The 17295-nt window shown below is 37.7% G+C and overlaps 1 protein-coding gene across 2 annotated transcripts in view; it reads left to right on the top strand.

Moving 5' to 3' along the window:
- The window catches only part of vps50 (VPS50 EARP/GARPII complex subunit), a 121248-nt gene that overhangs the window by 93368 nt on the left and 10585 nt on the right, over positions 1–17295 (top strand). For both annotated transcript variants that reach the window (XM_042434658.1, XM_042434657.1), the window contains one exon: positions 12637–12785. In XM_042434658.1, the coding sequence (XP_042290592.1) occupies positions 12637–12785 (149 nt within the window). The remainder of the gene's footprint in view (positions 1–12636; positions 12786–17295) is intronic.

A 17295-nucleotide genomic window follows, 5' to 3' on the forward strand; every position in this document is an offset into this window, starting at 1 on the left:
ATTGTGTGATGAGTTGAGTAGGGTGTGTGTGTGTGTGCATATGTTTGCTTATGGGTACTCAGCTTTAGAGTAGAGTGGGGCTCAGGATTTTTCAGGGCTGGCACTAAAACAGTAATGAGAAGCCGGGTAATTTCTGTGCTGGCACCAGTAATCTGGCAGTGAGGGTTCCTGCGGACATGTATGCAAAAACACACACCAACAGTCAAGAAAACCCACAAAACAGACATATTAACACACATACAGGTTTGTAGTCCTACTATACATCACTCTCTACGTTTAACACGTCCTGTCCAACACACTTTTCACATTCTCTTCCTGTCTGTCCTCCAGTAACAGGGTGATAATCACTAAGCATGTGTTGCGGTTGTGGTCCGCTACACTGGCTTGGCACAGCTAACACACACTGGCACTCCGCTTCTCATGAGAGGCACTGGCTAATGTCACACACACACACACACACACACACACACAAACATATGCACACAGAAGACATTTTCTTTCACACAAGCACACACTGCGAACACTGAACCCAGTTATTAGTTCTGCGTCTCTCTCACAGGGGGCACATCACTGTCCAGACTGGTGTCTTTGTTGTGGCCTGCTGTCTCACTCTGTGAATGGCGCAACAAGCCAGAGGGGATTGCCATTTGACAGGGATTATAGGTCATAATTAAGCTCCATGGTGTGTTTATACTGTAGATGTCAGAGCATCACAAGTATCGACATTTTGTTGGGGGTTTCAGCGGAACACACGCACAGTCTTCATATTGATAGGCCCAGCTGTGGGTCACGCTCCTCAGCAGCGTGGAGGAGACAGTTGATCCCCCTGGATACAGTTTCCCGTCTACAGTTTCTCCTGAACTTCAGCTAATGACTCATCAGATCTCCCAGAGGGACCGACATGGTGATAAGAAGAATTACGCACATTGATTTAAATCATTTTTTCCCAAGCTCCTTCGGTTTGGTTCATTCATGTTGAGCTTTCTTAACCCAAGTACACTAAGCAAAACATTTCTTCCTGTATCTCGGCTTTTTTTTTACGTCATCCCAGAACAGGTGACTCGACCCGTAGCTCTGGGAAACGGCGTTGCCAGAGATAGCTTTAGAGGGGCCGGGTGTGTCACGCAAAATAAATGAAGATCCTAATTCCATTTGACATTAATCTAATGAGAACCAAATTTCTAGTATTAGAGTGACAAAGAGGTGCAATAGGATCCACTTGACAGTAATTGCCTGGCAGCCAGTCCACTCGACTTGGCCATAAATCTCTATGGAACGGATTGGAGAGGAGTAAGCAGTCAATCACTACAGATTGAGACACTTCACCTGAGCGATCACTTTTCAACTACCAGCTGAAAGCTTCCTTCATGATAAGGATGATTACAGAATTGAGAAGCCATTTACTGAACTTTTCAAATCGAGGATCTTTATTCTTATATTTTCCAGGGGGAATAACATTTGAAAGTTGTCTTTTTACCTGCAAGCAGTGGTTTTCGAAAGGCCACAGTTCTAATGTTAAAACTTTGTTAGGCTCCAGGACATCTCAAAGGATAAGTCCTTTACTTTGGCACCTGATGTAGATGTTTAGCCACTCTAACTATGTTTCAAAATGAAACTCAATTATGCATGATGGTCTCATGTGAACATGTGATGAGTACATATATGTAACTAATAATTTCTTGATTCATCTATTAATCATTTAGTCTCTAAAATGTCAGAAAATAGTGGAAAATGCCCATCACGTTGTACTGGGGCATATCTGACCAACAGCCCAAAACCCAAAGCCACTCAGTTTACTATTACATAAGACTATGAAAACCAGCAAATTTGAGAAGTTGGAACCAGTAAAGTGTTGGCATTTTAGCTCACAGAATGGCTTAAATTAAAATTGTTGCGGCTTCATTTTTTGTCGATGGACTAAATGATTAATCGACTGATTGTTTCCATTCTTCATGAATAGTTATCCTTGAAGGAGGCTAAGTTAAAGAAATAATCAGTTTTATTAAATTGCCAGATGTTCATTAATTTACTAGATCAGGATATCTGTTGTGTTGTATTTAATTGTATTTGCATACGTTTTCTTATACCAGACGTTTATGTTGAGGACCATTTCTTGTCCATCCCCTGGGGGGGAATATAACATTACTTGACACATTTCCTCGATGAATCAGGCAGACTTGATACTGAAAGGGAGTTCCTGTCACTCGTCGGGTGCTGCTGCTGACAGATAAGGCCTCCCAAACTCACCACAAAAACTACCTCAGGCTGTAACTCAGAATTGAGCTGCTCACAATAAATCTCCCAGTGGATGTGAAGGGAAAGCTCAATAACAAAATAGTTGCTCCAGCAGAGGTGGGCTGACTCAGCACTTAAGAAAAACAGAGAATTTGTTGGAGCCAAGTGAAAGCCATGGCCCGCAATGCAGACGGTGGCTATTTATGTGTAATGAGGAAGACAATATCTCTAGTTTGCATCACTAGTGCACACTTGCATTAGAGTTCTATTGAAATTGCTAAAATTAAGCTTTTTGGGTGTTTTGTGTTCAATAAAACACCAAGGAAGTTATGTTAAGTTGCAAGTAGTCAAAATTATACAGAGAATTGAGACTTGGAGTGGAAGCTGCCTGCAATCCTGCACTGTTCACCCTGATCGATGCTGAGCTTCAGTGTCACTTTCTCCCTGATGCATTATGGAAAAGGGTTCACATGTCCCATATGAATACCATAAAGCAAAGCAGAAACTCGTCATACTTATTGTACATGTGCGTATACAGCTGGGTAAATATCTCATTCTGTTGCCTTTGATCTGTTTGAGGAAAACAGCAGGGATACATAGTTGTCATGCTACTGATGAATCCCTGTTTTCCACTCTCATTCAAAGCTTTGCTCATAGCTGTTTTTAAATTCCTCCCTGGACGTTCATTTTTATAAGTTTTCTTTTCAATGGGAATTCCAGGGCTTAATTTCTAATCATTACACCAGGGTAGATAAGCTCCCTGGCTTTGATGTTTGACATCTTCATACTTAACCATGCTGTCAGTCCACATGGGGAAAAATGTTTTGGCATTAATATCTTGCAGACAGAAACAAATTTTGTACTCCCGTTTGCCTGTCCACTTAACACAAAGGTCCTCAAGGACGTTGAAGTCAATGTTTAGGCAAGCTGTTCTTCCTCAACTATTGGATGTTACCAAAAGCTGACAGAATCAAGTAAGAAATTCTTCCCAAAGGCTTTTGGGGTGATGCTGCTCTCCAAAATTCCCAATCAAATTATGGTTTGGCTCTGAAAACATTTTATAAACTGTATTGCAGTTGCGGTGAAATGTCTCTTGAAGCACTGATAATCCTTTCCATCCTTTTTTTTTTGTTTTTCTCTATGCTGTTTTTGTCTTTGCATGTGTGTTTATTTTCTGCAACAACGAGAAATATCTTTTTTATATTTATTTTATATTTACCTCCCCCTGATCGGTGCCATTACTTCCACATTCTGACTCACTCGATTCTGTTTTGTAACATTCACATTAATTATTGATCACTGATAAAGTCTTATCAGTGCCTGACGGTGAGGACACACAGTACAGTATGACTTCCAGGCTGTATTCTCAGTATTAACACTACAGTCTTCAAAAATGATGAGGAAACAAAGAGTCCAAGAGAACAGTTTGTCCTTAAATGTAGCTGATGTGACTGCGGACAGAAAGAAAAATGTTTTAGGTCATAAATTAAACAGAAGATCGTACGCATGAATAAACTTGTCAGATATGTTTAGGTATTGAGACAGATGTATTTGGTTTGAATGATGGCTAGTGGCCAGCTTTAATAACATTGTTGGCCAAAGCAAATATGAGCGTAAGTGCAAAAAAGAGATACAACAAGAATGTATTGGATCTGTTTATGCAATTCACATATTTTCCATTCATTTGCTTATTTTCTATAAATATATAATTGCCTCAGATTATTGAATTTCAGTTTTGTTTCAAGCTCTGAAACGTGATGTGAATCCTAATTGTAGCATTCCTTTCTTGGTGGTTGTAAGTGTTTAACATCTACCGCTCCCTACACGAAGAGATTTCATTAACGATCGTAAGAGTCAAACTGAAAGTATCGCATTAATAGTTTTGATAATCAGTTAAATGCTTTTTTCAAGCAAAAATACCAGAAATTCACAGGTTCCAATTTTGCCAAATGTGAGGATTTGCTAATGTTGATATATTTGGGTTTTTAATGGTTTTTGGACAAAAAAAGCTATTTGAAGACATCAACTTGTTCTCTGGGTAATTGTGATGAGAAAAGATAGAGAGAAAGAAGAGAGAGGCAGTTCTTGTGTCTTCCTCTTCAACGTTGTACATTGAAGAGTAACCTAAGTCTTTAGTTATATCTACATATGTAACAGATGTACAGTATATTAACATCCTGTAAGTCAAAGGTTTGCATTACTTTAGTATGCTTGGGAAATTACTTTTGATAAGTGTTATCCAGGAGCAAAGTGGTCACTATTAAAAAAAAAAAAAAAAAAAAACTAACAAAAGACTGAGGCTATCTTTCTGTCACAGGGAGGTTTTATCCCTGTATTTTACTCAGCAATAAGTAAGAAGGTCTTTAAAATGGTTCATTAACTCAAAGACCACTTCTATCTAAGCTCCAACGCCAGACAGATAATTAAAACACGGTGAGCTCACAAAGAAAAGCTCCAGCCCTGCTATTTTGCCCCCATTTTGTTACTTCAATTCAGATTATATTGAGAATTCACACACTTACTCAGATATTTCCTTTTTCTCTAATACAGTAGGCAGAAGTAAATTTTTTTCGTTCAAAACTCACTGATGAACTTTGATTATGTTTCATATTAAGTATTCAAAGTGTAATGAAATGGACATTGGCTGTGGCTATAGACAGTGGAGATTAATAAAATGCTTTGATATGGACTTGGTTGTAATTTTACAGAATGCTTAGCCAGTCCTGTGCAGTTTAATGTGATGCTCGCTAACTTTTGCTCAGCCACGCTAGCAGTGAGCTTATGGCGCAGACTAAAGGGCCACATTCAATGTTGGTATGACAAGCTATAATAGTATATATATGTGGCTTCTCCACAAGGAGAATAGTAAATGTTCATTTATAAAGAGCCCTGGCCTATTTTGTTTAATACTAACTCATATTAACACTTTACTTATCTTCAAGTATTCTTGTTTGGTTACCAGGTCAATCAACAGAATTAACTGTAGAATAATCAATTATGAAAGTAATTGATAGTTTAAATCCAATGCCTCCAATGGGTTTTTTATGTCCACTACTGGTCTCATTTACATTTTTAGAATGAACTGGCTTTATCAGGTAACTGATTAACGTATTAAATAATTAACCACTAATTAAAAGTATGTTTTGAGTGACTTTGACAATTAAGAATATTAACACCATTATCTCTCATTATTCAAATGAATTAAAAAAAAAATCATAATAAGGCAATAAATACTAGATACCTCAACAAAATTATGACCTGCAAATGGCAACAAAGGTTGTGAATTTTTGTCCCAGGTCATGTAGCCTGTACAGTATGTTGAGTAATTGAGTGGGAGATATGAAGCGTAACAAACTTCATTATCTAATTTTTCCCTATTTCTTCTTAACTGAACAGCTAAGTTGTTCCTGGCTGACATATTACTTCTAGGTGTTGTGACTGATGTTTTGTAATGATAAAGATTAAGAAATGTGCCTGTACTTTTGCTGTTTGAAGCCGTTCTGGGTTGCAGCATTGGATAAAATCCCTCATTGTAAATGTTGTGAACTACAAGGGAAGTCTATCATAGTAGTGCGAGTGCCACACTATGAAATATTGCTGCTGGTAATGGTGTTGTGAATTTCTTTTCAAGCTGTATTCACAGTGTTGTTACATTCTACATTATTGTCTTGATCTCTTTCAGCTGTTTCATATTTGATGATTCCTTTTGTCTCAAACAAACAGTTTAAATTATGGCAGATTTGCCTCAAGTGTAAGTGCAAAGGAAATCTGAACTCTTGTTTTATGAGTGAAGACCTCCTACTACCACTCTCCTGATTTAAATAATTAACATAATTGCATAGATTACTCCCAAACAGATAGATTAATGAATTCATTCATTAACATTCAGTCTGTTTTGTCACAGTAGGTTCATTCAGTGGAGCTTCTTTAAAGAAAGCATATTAAAAAGTATCTTATAAAACAAGCAGAGAGGAACGTGGATGGAATTGTTAACACATTTTCTAAAGATATACTCTACTTCCTGTCATTGAGGTCACCAGTGAACATTTTCCGAGCACAGCTTCAAAGGAGCAGGCTTCAGTGGGCCTCGCAGCTTGTTTTTGTGTATCAGTAACTCGATTCAGCGTCTTTTTATCAGTTGACTGCTTTCTGTTCCTCTGCATCGGTGTTGAACAAATTACACCCTGCAGTGCATCCTCCTTGGAGAATGCCAAACCTGTTTATTACCTGCCGGGCTTGAAATCTACTTTTGGCCTCACTTGTTAATGTGGCTATTGGTCTGTAGAATTGCCAGCCTTTCAAAATGTACCGAAAACCAAAACATAATAAATAGACTAAATAGATTTTTTTTTTCTACTATTGCCACAGAATGAAGAAACCCTTCCCAGCTCTTGCATTTTATGTGTCTACGCTGATCATATGCCAAGTTACAGGCCCATTTTACGCCAGGTTTTTATGAATGTTGCTGAAATCTGAAAACGTTACGTTTGTTTGTGTATTAAATCACTTGAACAATTGAAGGGGTAGCAGGTTCTAATCTGTTTTGATTTTGGAGTTATACCTTTACATTTAGATCAAATATTGTACCTTTTCATTGTACCTTTTACTTTATTCACACAGACACAGCAATGTGCAGCCAACAGTGTTTGTGATTTTGTGATATGAGTCAGTGTGTGAGCTATAAAGAGAAATACCTCATCAGTGGTCTTATGTGAGGGCAGGTTACTTGTAGAGGAAATGCTTACAGCAGTTATTGTGACAAAATGGTCCAGCTAGACTTAATACAGTAATACTACAGTTCTATTTTCTTTTACTGTTTGTCATGGTTGGCTACACTGCTTACACATGATGATATTTTTTTTGTCTTCAAATCTTTCAAATGTATTTGCAGAGGTCTCTCACACCCAGCGTCTCTGTCAGTGTTAAACTCAGTCAGAGGTTGATGACCATTTATCATATTACAATGGGGTGAATGTTCTCACAGTGTGAAATAAAAACAGTCATATTCATCTTCCCGTAACCTGCCAAACTGATGTCAGTTGTACAGTATAGAGAGTAAGCAGCCGCCGGCTATTTATAAAAAATTCCTCTGAAAAGTTGTGTGATTTGTGAGTGTCTGCTGAGTGTGTGAGCTCAACATTTGGCTCCGATGTTGAGATCGCTCTGGCAAATGCAACAAATGCAATTTGCGAGCGTTTCATTGTAGAACTGTTTTACCATGCCTGGATGCACATGACGTAACACCAAATTCATGTTCGTTTTGCGCTTGTCAAAAGTTTGATTTTCCTTTCCTCTCCTTTTCTCATTGTGAATATGAAACTATTAACAATAAATTTACTTTGAGGGGATTTACTAATGACCAAAACCTCAACGTTTCAATCTCAAACTGATGAAGCATGATGCATGATTGCAGGGAGCAAATTAACAGCTCCTTTTTAGGGCAATTATATTTTCTGTGAATTATATTTTCTATGATTTCATAGAATATGTGTATACACTCTGTATAGCCACAGATATACATAGAGTCTTTTATGTATTTCGTATGCTATCAGTGTGCCAGAAATGTTACATAAAGTGTTCAGTAGATCAAGGATAAGCAATAATAATAAGGCAAAAACAAGTAATTAAAATAGCAAAAAACCAACAGAGCAGTAGGCATTCTAGCAGTAATCATCTAATAGCAAATATTGAAAATAATTAATCATGAGTCTATATGATCTATATAACAGATGCGCTCCACTGCACTGTGCAAATAAATAAAAATCACTATTTATCTCACTGGAATAGCAGAGAAAGTGCAACTCAGGTTTAACGTCCTCCTAAACAACTTCCGCAGCTGCAGAATGTAAATCAAATGAAGTATGACCTCTTCACTATAAGTCATGCTGTATGGAAAGGTCTACTTCATCCCCCATTCTTCAGCCCCTCGTATGACTTTGAAAAATCTATCAGTCAGGCCTAATTTGTACAATATGGCGTTCTTTCGCACGTACAGTACTTGGCAATGCAGCAGGCACATGGAGTTAGTTGATTTTAATCTCACTGAACTCATTTGTCACTTTGATCGAGTTTCATCACAATCAAAGTGAAATTGTAATTGTTTTTTCAGTCTTATCTTTCAGGATATTAAATAACAAAGTTTAAACTACAATTGGTTGGTCTCCGCAGAGTTGCTGCCTTTATACTGTGTATGTGAAGCTATTTTCAGATGTTTCTGATGTATGAATCATGAAGTTACATTATACCTGTTTGCTGTGATGAAACTGAGGATTCATACAGTTGCAGTTCGGCACATGTCTGCCAACAACCACAAAGATTACTGTGCTTGAGTCATAATTGCGACAGGATTATGAAGACAAAAATATGTTTAATCTCTCATTTGTTGGAATTAATTTATGGAAAGAAATGAGTTTCTTGATCTTTGCCTATTTTGCATTTATTTGCAAATTGTAACAGGCAGAAATGTTGGAATTGTGTGTGAGTATTTTTTTTTTTTTTAATCTATCATATCAACCTGCTAGATCTCATTCTACATATCAGACATGATTTGCATGTTTATCCCCAAAAATCATTTAAATATTCAGGGGCTCCAAAGGACAGCAACAGCAGGAAATTATGTTAATGCTATTCTATCAAATCATGTTTGCCACTGTGAGCATCTAATGATTGTAGATGAAGCATCTAATGAACTAATAAACATGAAGTAGGAACTCAGGGCTGATGCTGTATGTGTGTCATCCTAAACAGGTGAAAAGGTAAAACCCTCTTGAGGTTGCTACAAGCTGCTAAAAAAACATTTTCTTTTCTTCAGAATTGAAAAAGTGAATACATCAAATCCTCCAAATGTCATGGATGATACTTGGTTTCTGATTTTGTGTGTGTGTGTGTGGGGGGGGGTTACACCTTTTTTACACCACAGTCTAGCCATTGCTTTCACCTGAAGAAGCCCTGCAATCCCCTGAAACACAACTTTCTCCTGACAGTCTCTCAGAAGCCTGCTTCTCCTTGAAAGTGTTTATGCTGCAGGGGTACAGTCAATGAAAGGTCAAGCCTCATGTGGCCTGATTAAAAATAGACCCAACCAAACTTTGCTGTAATGTCAGACTAAAGCAACCAAAGCTTAATTGATGTGATTCATGCAAAGGAGAATACGCAACTTACCTCTGTGACTTTCATATTGCGGCTCAATGATAGAAGTCAGTGTGATATAGCAGAATTAAAGGGAACAAGAAAAGTGATAAGAGACAAGAAATGCAAATGGATGTTCGACAGCAGAGGTGGCCGCTCAACAGAGGCATCTAGGGTGGGAAAGAAAAACCTCCTGATGTTTTTTTTTTTTTTACCTAAGTCGTGTTCAAATACACATCATTCAAAGCAAACATGAGCATAGACGTCATACGGTATATTAAAAGTCTTCAATTTTGATTTCCTCCCACGGGCGCATTTGGAGGCTGGCTTGCAAGTAATGAGGTCTTTCTCATACTGAAAATCCTCTGGGTTTACCTTTTGTAACCCCTACCTTGTGTCCCCAACAGGAGAAAGCTCACATATGAAACTAGTCAAAGAGATATTGTAGTTAACTTCAAAAAGCTATTAGTGGCTTTGCTGTCCAGATGTAACCAGGTGCATGTTTTCATCACTCTTCTGATTTGTTGAGTATTTTGATAAAGAAATCTTTAATACCTAGTAAAAGAAAAGTGATCGCTATATTTTTTTCATTATTTACTCATCCATTATCTGCTGTTGCTTACCGCCAGCAGCTGCTGAACAGTTTTCATCATGTTCCAAATCTTAAATCATTTGTCACTGTTGGAATTGGGCACTAATGGCCTTCCTGGATTAACTCCATAACCACTGAGTTTGTTGTGTTTATGTGCTGTGATGTGTTCTCCTGGTGGCTTTAACCCTTCACAGTGATTGGTGACCTGGCATACCGACGTTGTAGCTTCAAGTGGATTTGATTACACAGTACTGTCGTCTGAATAGCAAGAATGACAAATTATTGAAGGATAAATTCATATTAGTCTTGGCAGACTAAAAATGTTGAAATGATAAACTTGCATTCCTCTCATCTCAGTTTTTGTTGAGGAATTTTTTCCCAGCTTGAAATGGTTTTATTTGCAGCATGAAAATCTTAACAATAATCCTGCCTGAGTGTTTCCAAGTTGTGATATGACATGTTGTTGTCACGCCAGTAAGACATGCCACACCACATGTACAAACTTTTTTAACGCGCATTCTTGAAAATATAAGCATCAAAGTATATTAAATTAAGTATCAATACAGTTCAATGATTAAAATAATAAGTTAGAAAAGCAAGAGAGCGCATCTCTGATTCGGAGCTACAGTTGTACTTTCTTTGCTCTGAGTTTAGAATAACTACAATCTCAGCAACCTCAACTGTGTACAAGCCAAGTTGTGGGTGCTTTGGTGTAGACGAGAGGTTCTGCTTCAGTATAAACGTATGAATGCACTGCAGCCTCTTTACAAAGAAGAGAAAGTCTGCAGTGGACAAAAGATCAGTGTATCATTTTTATACTCTCCTTTCAGAACAGGGAAATTTGCTGCTGGTGAATCAGACAGTAACAATGTACCAATCATATTTTTAATATGTAATCTGATGTTGCATGTGGTTTAACAATGTAAGAAATATCCTTATTAAATATCCGTATTATTATTATTAACTTACTCATAATAAACTTGTTTAAAGGTGTATTATGTTTCATTTTACCATCTGTGCCAAAGAGTGTTTCATAAAATTTCATGTCTTTTTTTATTCATGGTTCTGACTTTTAAATAGTGACACTATTTATATTTGCAGATGTGCTTGTGAGAGAGATATACTGCACTCTCTATGGGGAAGCCATTTAATTCCCCTGTGCCGTAAAAGTAATATAATTAATGCGTATCTTCTGAATGTGATAAAATTTTATTTCAGACTGATAATGGTTTCTGCAACACTGAAGGTTTGATTGAATGCGGAGAGATAACTCAGAGGTTCTGGAAAGGTTGCAGTTCTCACATAGGAGGAGACAGTATAGTTCTAGCAGGTCTTAACAATAAATTGTAAAAGGAGGTGCATAGTGTGCATTTTTGTACTGTATGCTGAGCTGCTAATATATCTTTAGTGGATAGATGGCTGTCAGAGGGAGTTAAGACGTCATCTTCTTAAAACTGTACACATCACTGCCTGTTTTACAACACAGCACAGATATTTTCCAGACTTTCTATGTATTAACTTTCTTTGTAGTTTTCAGTGATGATGAACTAGTGACATTAAGGCTTGTTATCACACAAGTTTTCATGTCTTATGAAGTCATACTTTCAATGTTTCAGATATGGATATGCTTTGATATGCACATTTCCTTGTTCTATAATAGCTTGTATCCACTTTGGCTATTCGGTGCAGTCTCAGTAATAAAAGCTTTCCTCCGGTTGTCCGTGCTAGTACACAATATTAGACCCAGATTGCACAGGAGTGTGGTCCGTAAGTGGATGATATGGTACAGCATTAATAGCTCCCAGTCGTTCATTACCTGTGTGATTGCTATTGATCTGCCACAGGCGGTTTTAGGGGGCTAATGCCAATGTGTTACATCACCTAGAAATGTTTTATAGAAAATAATCTGCACTGCTCTATGGAATCTCAATGGCTTTACATGTAGATATCGATTATTGTGATTGATGGGAACGGATTTAGGTTCAAATCGTCTTTCTTTTTTCAATTGTTTTTCAAATGAAAGGATAAAAAGCGTTGCAGGATGGAGAGGTGTAGTGGAATACATCAAAAGGAGAGATAAATGCTGGCTGTTGAGTGTTGGGTCAGCAGAATTTTAGAGCGTGTGTGCTTTGGATGTGACTGAGCTCCACAAGGTTGATTGAATTTCAGATTATGCTTACCTACGAGCATACAGCTATATTTTGTCTTCATTTTAAGAGAGAAACATTTATTATGTCAGGTCAACTGTGAAACTAACGATTTGACAATGATCTTGCACAGCAGCACTGCCTCAGAAACCGTAACAGAGTTTTATGATTAACACTGATAGTAATAAATGATTTGTTATTTATTTCTAATAACCATAATATTAATTATAATAATAACTAGACTTGCAAGCAAGTATATAGGGGTCCAAACACCTCACGCAATTCAAAACTGGAGGCTAATTGACCTGAAGTGATGGGAAGCCAAGAGTCTTGCTGAATGAGATTAAAATAGGTGGTTTAACATACATTTGTTTGAATGTTTGTGCAGAGTCAGCCGCCATCCTGAAGGGCACACTTCCAGGATCAATTATTCTGTCTCTCTTAGTTTTCTCAAAATCAAAAATGCAAAAATACAATAAATGTACGTTTTTTTAACTGCATGCTAACTTGTCCATCCATCTGTGTGTCTTTCAGGAGGCAGTGGGGGAAAATGCAGGTGTGCACGGCCCCACAGAGGACAGGAAGGAGAAGGTGCCCAGCCCCCATCTCAGCCAACTGGTTGTCCTCACTAACAGTGGGACTCTTTATGGGCTGGCACAGAGAGTGGTGGCCACAGAGTCTCTGTAAGTACTCTCTACAACACCCCAGTACAACCACATGTAATCACTGTGCATAATAACTTAAATAGGGGCAGCTGTGGCTCAGGAGGTAGAGCGGGTCGTCCACTAATTGGAAGATCAGTGGTTGGATTCCTGGCTCCTCCAGTCCACATGTCGATTTGTCCTTGGGCAAGATACTTAACTCCGAGTTGGTCCTGATGGCAGTGTGTGAGTGTGTATGAATGATTAGATTTCCTCTGATGGGCAGGTTGGGACCTTGGATGTTAGCCCCTGTACCAGTCAGCATATGAATGTGTGTGAATGGGTGAATGGGATTCGTAGTGTAAAAAGTGCTTTGAGTGGTCGGAAGACTAGAAAGGCGCTATACAAGTACAGTCCATTTACCATTCAAATAAGTAAACAGAAACAACACAGTACAGTAATTACACCTTAAGACCACACAAACAGTATCAGTGATTACTCCTCTGCTGCTGCTACTACTTGACCTAGTGAATTTTGCAGCTTTGTTTGTCCCATGTCATCACTTGTGTGTCCTGTGATGTAACATGTCAGTTACATCACTTTGTTGTTCAACAAAGTGTTTTCTCTGATCAAGTAAAGAGGCTGTTTCACCGCTTGCTGCGTCACCTCAAGGTGGTCATAATTTCATTAGGCAGCATCATACAGCCTGGCCTTCAGAGATCAAACTGGATTGTGTGGCATTATTGTTTTCAACGTGAAGCCTATTTAACTGGAAAGAGAAAAATATTAAGATAGAGAGATGGAGAGACTTATTTTATCCCTAAATAGAATTCCTTGCTTTCTCCCTGTAATTTGCTGTTTGTGTTAAACTCACAATCAGCTGCTTGCTTGCTGATTTATTCTCTCCCTCTTGCTCTGCCTGTGTAGTTATTCTCCCTCTTTCAGTTGAGTATTTCCAAATACACTACTCATGAATGCCATCATACATAATTAGTGTACAACAGCTTTATAATGAAAGTCTGAATACTAAGGGCCCAGACGACACTGCTGCAAAAAACAAATGCTGAATAGGCTTACACTCTCACAAAGTTTTTCAAGTATCGGAAGCAGGCAACAAGCTCAGAAGAATAATGAAAGCAAAAGAGCTGAAGTACTGAGGTGATGTGTCTTTGGTAAAGTTTGAAAGGAAATTAGTCTCTTGATGAGAAAGGAGACAGACTTTTTCTGGGCAGGCCTGCATGAAACATTTCTTTCTGTCTAAAAAGGTGCTATTAGAAAAGGCACAGTACCAGCTAACCTTAGTGTGTACTGTGATCACCTCTGACATCTTCAGCATATGCAATTTTAAACATTGTCTTCACAAAAGAGCTGCTCAGAGTTGTTCACTGAAGTGGACAAACCTTAGCATTAGAGACCTCTGAGCACAACTCAAAGATATGAGTGCTGTGAAGTGACACTCTGGCTGTTGTTTGCCCTTCTAGCTGTTCAGTGGTGTCAAATTTAAACAAGCGTGATCAGATAAGTGTGAACTGCAGGGTGTGCTTCTTTTCACACCACACCACGTTGCAGAGGTAAACACTAGCTGTTCGAGCTAACCGTAATGTGATTCTCTGAGCTCTGTGAAAAGAACTAATGTGGTTTATTTGTGCTTTCAGATTTAGTGTTAATCACACAGCACAGATTAATGCTTGCTTTCAATATAAGGATTTCTATTAAGGTTCCCAGCATCCACTGCAGTACAGCATCATTACAAATGGTCTGTTTATTGACCATAAATGTAGCAAATTTTTGAACTGAAATATCTAAATTATAGCGTATCTACAGTAATTATGGGAAAAATCAATCATGCAGTGATTGATTTGCAAATAGCACACTCCAAATCTAAAGCGTATCCAGGTTTGGATACTGAAAAACAACCTTTTTAAAAGGAGCAGATTATTTTAGAAAAATGATCACTTGGCTGTTACATCCACATGCATCCAAAATTTTGTGCTGCAAAAAGACATCAATCGTCATAATTGAAAAGTTGTCTTCTTGTGTCAACAGCTCAGAAAAAGTTTGTGGTAGATAGAAAGTGAAAACAGAGACAACTGGTGGTCCGTCCCCACCAAGTATAAAATGTTCTGCTCATTGTATATTGTGGTCACATTTCTTTTAAAGACGAATTAAAGGGAGTATTATCAAAAATGTACAAGAAACAACTTTTGGCCAATATATGATTATTGGATTTTTTTAATCTCTAGATTTCTGATTGTTGCCGTCATACTGCAAAATCTGAATGGGATGTGTTTTATAAATACACTTAAATCTCTGCTGTCATAGTTTTAGTATCCATTCATCAGCTGATCCTTGTGCGAAAACCCTAAACATGCTGCCAACTTACTGTGCTGTAAATTCTATTCCCCGTTGGTTTCAGCTCGACCCAGATTGTTTATCAGCTGATTAAGGAGCAGGACGATAGAGGTTCAAAGGGACAGGGTAGCTTTCAGCTCCAATGGAAGGAGTGTACTATATAACATTGTTAGTTGCTGAATCAGTCCAAACCCTTTTGGTCAAATTGGGTTCACGTACAGCATGTAGAGGCCACTCATGGGGCTTAGTCTTGGGGCCAGGCTATGCTTTAAAAGAGCTAGTTCATAGAGCATGTTGTCCAACAAAGGCAAAAGTCTTAATAGCTGTTCTGAAGAGCCGACTATAATAGAGAGAGGCAAGATGCAATAATAGTTTGATTGTGGGGATAATGCCATACATTTTTCCTGGAAGGCATTCACAATGTTGTATAAAAATGTGCATTGTTTCTCAACCAGGGGTGTGCGGGCCCCTAGTGGTCCATGTTGTAATGGGGTTGCAAGGGGTCAGTGAAATAACAAAATATATATTTTAAAAAGTCCTATGGCCTTTACAATCATACTGTATTTCCTCAGATAGTGACTGGGCCTTTATTTACCTCCACCGCAGAAGGTACCAGGCCTTTATTTGAAGCAGGCTTGTATTAGAGGCAGGCCTTTACTTCTAATTCCTTCTGTTTAAGTATAATGGGTCATATTTTAGTATGAAGCCTCGTTTCGATCCGCGACCATTTGCCCTGTTAAAGTTACTGCATTACACTGTTAATACAAACAACGCAGGGTTGTCACCCACATTGCAGCTGCTAACAAAAAAACTTACCTTGCACAAAAACTATAATTAGCTATAATTAGCACAGAAACTATAATTTCTTACATTATTCCCACTTAAACTTCAATAATTGTCTTTATGCTGTCTTTATTCTGAATTATTCATTTCATGCCTAAAATTTGTTTGCAAATTTATGCTGAATAATTGAACAAATGTGTAAACTTTTAGATGTGCTGTGTAACTTGGAAAATACAGGGTAAAGCTAAACAAAATTTTAAAACTAAAGGTCATTTAATCAAGTGAAAAAGAAAGTTACAAATAAACAAAAAAAGTGAATGGATTGAAGTCCTAAAATTGGCACATATCTTGGTCAGCTCTGCTTTGTGCAGTGATCTGTCCTGATCAATGTGTCAGCACCATGGATAGCACCAATTTTAGGACTTTGATCCATTCGTTTTTTGTGTTTTAAACCATTGCCTCATGTTAATTTAATATGAAAGAGTCAATGAAACTACCTTTTTTTTTTCTTTGATCCTCCATAACATTGCCACAAATAAGAAATGATTAGCTACAAATTAGCAAGACGCAGGGGATTATTAACAATGTGTCCTAGCAACGCACACTGCAAGGCAATAGCCATAGTCGCGTGGGCATTCACATGGACATGCATCGCTAAGACCGGGCTTAGTTAAGACTGAACTTAATTTTGGTTGGTGTAACCGATGAAAAGTTCATTCATGGCCTCAGTATTTTTTAAGGATAATTGAAATCCATTCATTGTAAAAACTGCTGCCTTATATGTTGGACATAAATAATACTTTGCCTTGTGAGGTGAGACTTAAACATTTTGGGAATTAGAAATAGTTTTCGGCAGGTGCAAAGTGACCACAGAGTAAAGGGACCGGAGGATAATTGTGACAACATAATATGCCGTGACAACGTTGGAGTTTAATCTGTAATGATCACAGGAGAGATATTAGATTGCTGCAACGGCAGCTATCACAATTTACAGAATATGCTCAGAGGGTACAAAGGAGCATTAATTAAAGTAACTATTTGTAACATCTGTAGAGAAATGTGTCCAGATTGTACAGATAAACATTTCTTATCTATTTATATTTTCAAATTAACAGATCTAAATCTGAAAAACCTGAGCATCCAAAGATTTTACTTTTTCTTCCAAACACTTTGCTGATGTGGCAGACAAGAAAAACTCATTAAACAAGCCCAACTACAGTCTTTGATTTTCAGTCACTGCAATTCAGGTCATCAAACCAGAATCAATCATTTAGAGAAAATAAATAAATAAATTATTTTTAAATTTATTTTTGTGTTTACTCTCTGTTGTGTCTGCTTAATTTATTTAATATCACTTCTTGTGTTTTTCACTTTTATTGCACTGAGCAAAATAATTAAATCAAGAATTCAATCAAAA

This window comes from Thunnus maccoyii, chromosome 15 (assembly GCF_910596095.1).
Source record: "Thunnus maccoyii chromosome 15, fThuMac1.1, whole genome shotgun sequence".
NCBI classification, from domain to species: Eukaryota; Metazoa; Chordata; class Actinopteri; order Scombriformes; family Scombridae; genus Thunnus; species Thunnus maccoyii.